The following is a 5,373-nucleotide window of genomic DNA, read 5'->3' on the forward strand; positions in this document are numbered from 1 at the left end:
CATGTCTATCAAATAGAATATGCATTTACAAAGAAATAATTCTTTTGGATAGAAACCTTGTTTCTATTTTTATTCAAAATTGTTATTAAGTCCAAAGCATTAGGATAGTATAAAGCTGTAGAATTTACTGAGTTCTGGAAAACAGTATTTTTGGAGGAACAAGAATCCATGAGCTCAAGTGTGTGGGATTTTAAAACTTAAATTTAAGTTGCACCTGTTTTTCAGCATAGTCTAGGAACTCAGACAGTGTTGGCTAAACTGAATTAGGATTTTGAATCTAAAAAAGTGATGTGGACTTCACAAATTGAAGAAGCACAGTCACCATGAAGCTTGAAAAGAGTGAATAATTGCTTGGGACAATGACAGAAGGAATTGATATTAATTAATGATGACTATGCATGCTTGCTAAGTCGCTTCAGTTGTGTCTGACTCTGTGTGACCCTATGGACTGTAGGTCACCAGGCTCCTCTGTCCATGGGATTCACCAGGCCAGAATACTGGAGTGGATTGCCATGCACTCCTCTAGCGGATCTTCCCGGCTTAGGGATCAAACCCGCATCTCTTAAGTCTCTTGCATTGACAGTCAAATTCTTTACAACTAGTGCCCTCTGGGAATCCCTTAATGATGTCCATAAAGTCATGTAAACTATAATCCACCAACTCATGGAAAAATATGTCCTGTAAATTGGTAGTTTGTAATAGAGGTACACTGCATAATCAAAAGAATGATTGATGCCAATATGGAAAACTGCCTGGAAAAGCTGTATAAATCATCAGCGATGGCCAGAATAAATAAGATAGTCTCTTTAGGTAAAGTAACTGTATGTTCTATTATATATGAGACTGTGTGGCTTATGCATGTTACCTGCCAACTTCCTAACAATCTTTCTTCACTACAAAGGATCTCACTTTGAATTATAATTAGACAGCCACTTTATTTTTCGGGATATATAATGAGCTGTTGGAAGTGAGGGTGACTCAAGTGAGCCTAACATTTACCACCCTCTGTCCTCAGGAACTGGGACTTGTGCCATCCTGGTCTGTCATGGTCCTTTTGAACCTGAGCAGTGACAACGCAGGACCCTTCATTCTGGTGGGGATCCCAGGCCTGGAGCAAGCCCATGTGTGGATTGGAATTCCCTTCTGTGTCATCTATATTGTAGCCATTGTGGGAAACTGCATCCTTCTCTACCTAATCTTAGTGAAGCATAGCCTTCACGAACCCATGTTCTTCTTTCTCTCCATGCTGGCCATAACTGACCTCACCTTGTCCACAGTTGGTGTTCCTAAAACACTCAGTATCTTTTGGCTTGGGGCTCGAGAGATCACATTCCCAGGGTGCCTCACACAAGTGTTCTTCCTCCACTACAGCTTTGTCCTGGATTCAGCCATCCTGATGGCCATGGCATTTGACCGCTATGTGGCCATCTGTTCTCCCTTGAGATACAACACTATCTTGACCCCCAAGACCATCATCAAGATTGTGGTGGGAATCTCCTTTCGTAGTTTCTGCATCATCCTGCCAGTTGTATTCTTGCTCACACGACTGCCTTTCTGTAGGACACGTATCATACCGCACACATACTGTGAGCACATAGGTGTTGCCCGGCTCGCCTGTGCGGACATCTCCATCAACATCTGGTATGGCTTTTGCGTTCCCATCATGACAGTCATCTCAGATGTGATCTTCATTGCTGTTTCTTACGCACTCATCCTCTGTGCTGTCTTCCACCTCCCCTCCCAAGAAGCCCGCCAGAAGGCCCTGGGCACCTGTGGTTCCCATGTCTGTGTCATCCTCATGTTTTATACACCTGCCTTTTTCTCCATCCTTGCCCACCGCTTTGGACACAATGTCTCCCACACTTTCCACATCATGTTTGCCAACCTCTACATTGTTATCCCACCTGCACTCAACCCCATTGTTTATGGAGTGAAGACCAAACAGATCAGAGAAAAGATCATCATTTTATTTTCCATCAAGGGTACATTATAATGTTCCACTGTGCAATGGAAAAGTTAGGAGAAGTTTTTAACATATATTAATGTGTAAGAATTTTTTAAAAGGGAAATGTTATTTAAAGTAAGAACAGTCTACAAGTGATTTTGTGTTTTATGAATATGTCATGATTTATATGAAAGAAAGATTTTTAAGTATTAAAATACTCCTTGAGGACCTGATTTTTTTTGAAATATGAAACTGTGCAGGATACAGTCTGGAATACGGAGGGGAAAACAGAGTGCTGAGTTAGTCTAAATAGAAAATAGCAATAACAATTTAGAAACTGAATTTTGCAGTTATGGAGAGAGAAAAATATGTGAAATCGGACAAAGACTCTGAAGAAAAGGATTAAAACTGAAAATATAAAATTGAAATTTTTCACTTAGGGGATTATTAGATGGATTTAGGACACTTTTAATAATATATATTCTAATTATTGTCTATGTTATGTTATGTAGTTCACTTTAAGTGTACAATCCTTAGACACCAAAGACCTTCCAGTACAAGACTGTTATAAATAATGAGTTCTATCTGCATTGCTATAATAGGAATAAGAGAATATACTTATCAATGCCATGGTTTTGGGGAAGGGAGAGTAGCTTTTAAGCTCCAAGACATACTGATAAAGTGAACTTCAGAAATAGCGCTCAGCAAAAATGACCCCCTAAAGTAGCTGGAGATCTGAGAAGAGGGCTGGACTTCCTACAACCTTCCTACAATACATAGGTGAGAACTCAAGCCAATATGAAAGTAAAACAAAACAAAACAACAACAACATTGGCTGGAAGACTTGTGGAGTTCTTATCTACATAGTCTATTTCCTTGATTAAAAGACTCAATTGCAAAATACATTTCTTCGGTGAGGTATGGGGATGAAAATGGGAAAACTACAGTAAAGTAATACATTCAAGGTAAGATGCACCCAATGTCATAAGCATTAGAATTGAGAAGATACATGTTGTAATCAAAGAAAGAGGTGGAGTTCTTTCAATATATATATATTTTTTGAAAATTGTTTATTCAACCGGGAATTGCTTATTTAGTACTAATATATTTCAAGTTTTGTCTTAAGCATTCAGGATTAATAATATGGAAGAGGCTCTGCTTTGCTTCTCTGGAGCTCATTTTCCAGGGAGAGTAACAAATAAGGAGCAAGAAAATAAATGTCTTACCTTCAAATAGTGATATAATCAATAGAAAAACAAAACCAAATAGAATGATGGACTAAAACTTGATGAGAAAGACAATGGCAGAGAGAACAGCACTTGCAAAGGCCATGGGGCTGGAAACAGCTTGACATGAGCTGAGGCCAAAAACAAGGTCTGTGTGGTCACAACAGAGTGGGGTGGGCTAGGAGGTGAGGGATTAGGGGCAGGACCAGATCCTGGGGGACTGGAATCATCCAGACCTCATTTTTGGAAGAGGAAACTCAAGCTCTTAGAGTGAAATGACTTTTCCAAGGCACATGGCAAGAAGGTCATACATGTGGAGTTAGAAAAGAGTCTGCTAAGTCCTATTGATATTCCCACTGAACAAAACATAACCTTACTCATGTGAAAACAGACTCCAGAGGAAGGGGAAAAAAATATCTATGAGAATCAGAGCCGGTCTCTATTGTTTTTGTATGCTAAGCTGTGTTCGACTCTTTGAGACTCCATGGACCGCAGCCCTGCCAGGTTCTTTTGTTCATAGGACTTCCCAGGCAAGAATACTGGACTGGGTTGCCATTTCCTTCTCTCAAGGATCGAGCCCTGGTCTCCTGCATTATCAGGCAGATTCTTTACCACTGAGCTGCCTGGGAAGCCCATTATTGTTTTTGTGAACTGTATTTATCTTCAATTAAGCTGCAGTTGACTGGGTATTCTGTATTTTTGTGCCAGCTTGCTTAAAATGCTGTTGGATATCAAAAGAGATGATCTCTTGTTCTTCTGGTTATTTACATCTCACTGAGAACATGGATTTTTCCAAGAGATGATATTTTTAAAAGTTTACTGATGGAAAAGTAAATAAATAGAGACTGAGCTGGGATCATTTAAAAATACACACTTCTTCCATCCTGTCAGGAACTGGAATCTGTGGTTATTCACTGACATGCACGAATGGCTCCCTTGGAAGCTTAATGACCCAGAAAAAACAACAAAGGAAGTGACTGTCTCCCTTTCCTTCTCCAGCCCTCCATCTTTGGGCTAGTTATCTATTATAACTTTTCTAGCTTTCTCAGGAGAGTTTCTTTATTTCTATGACTTTATAGCCTCTTTGCTGATAACTCTATATCTTAGTTTTCATATGTAATCTTTCTGATAAATTTCAGTGCTTTCTTACCTCATAGGGTCAGTACCAATATTAAAAGCAAAATATAAGTGAGTGTGCTTTGCAGATTGTAAAACATCATTCTAATGTTAGCTGTTATACTAATATTTTCACTAATTACCACTAACATTCTCATGTCAGACTCATCCTATTCAAACCCAAGCTCATCATCGTTATTTAAAATCCTCCCCTTTACTGTTTATAAGAGGAGAAAACTGGTTAAACTCTGATTTGCTCTTCCTTTAAGTTTAAGTTTACTCTCCTAGCTGCTAATGTCTCTTTCTGGTGAGGTTGATTATAAATATTCTATTCCATGTCAGACCATGAATGACATTACATGTTCTGGTTTGGATGAAAAAAAAAATAATTATACAAAAATTATCAGGTGACTGTCTCACACACAAGTTGCCTTGTCCTGTATCCATCCCTTTTTGCAAATTCCCATCTCTTATATTAAAGATATCTGAAACTAGCACAACATTGTAACGCAACTATAATCCAATAAAAATATTTTTAAATGACATTACCAATAGAGGCATTAGTTATTTTATCTTCCTACACTCAGAATTTAGAACTGGACTCTACAAATTGTTTAGTTGCTAGGCTATCCGACTCTTTTGCAACCCCATGGACTGTAGCCCAACAAAACTTCTTGTCTGTGGGATATTCCAGGCAAGAATACTGGAGTGAGTTACCATGTCCTCCTCCAGGGGATCTTCCTGAGCCAGGAATCAAACCCACAGTTCCTGCATTAGCAGACAGATTCTTTACGGCTGAGCTACCAAGGAAGCTCGCTCCGCAAATAGTAGGAATTGATAAATGTGTCCCTGACACCTTTAGTAACTTAGATTATTAAATAAATTTACAAATGGTTTATGTCATATTTTCAATATCATTCACAAAGTACATGTTATGTGAAAGGAAATACATATAAACTGGGAGTAGAGACACTGAGCAAGTACACAACCTGCTAAAATCAAGAGGCTTATAATTTAGTAAAAGGAGTAAATCATATAAATTGGTAATTTACTCAGATAATCTTATGTATCACAAGGTACCGCAAT

General features: G+C 38.6%; 1 protein-coding gene across 1 annotated transcript; it reads left to right on the forward strand.

Annotated features, from left to right (window-relative positions):
* Positions 1–1,033: 1,033 nt before the first annotated feature.
* On the forward strand, positions 1,034–1,993 carry LOC138092804 (olfactory receptor 52H1). Its single transcript, XM_068988854.1, has one exon. It carries the CDS (start codon positions 1,046–1,048, stop codon positions 1,991–1,993), a length of 948 nt encoding a protein of 315 aa, XP_068844955.1. The 5' UTR covers positions 1,034–1,045.
* The last annotated feature ends 3,380 nt before the right edge of the window (positions 1,994–5,373 follow it).

Source organism: Capricornis sumatraensis, chromosome 16 (assembly GCF_032405125.1).
Source record: "Capricornis sumatraensis isolate serow.1 chromosome 16, serow.2, whole genome shotgun sequence".
Classification (NCBI taxonomy): Eukaryota; Metazoa; Chordata; class Mammalia; order Artiodactyla; family Bovidae; genus Capricornis; species Capricornis sumatraensis.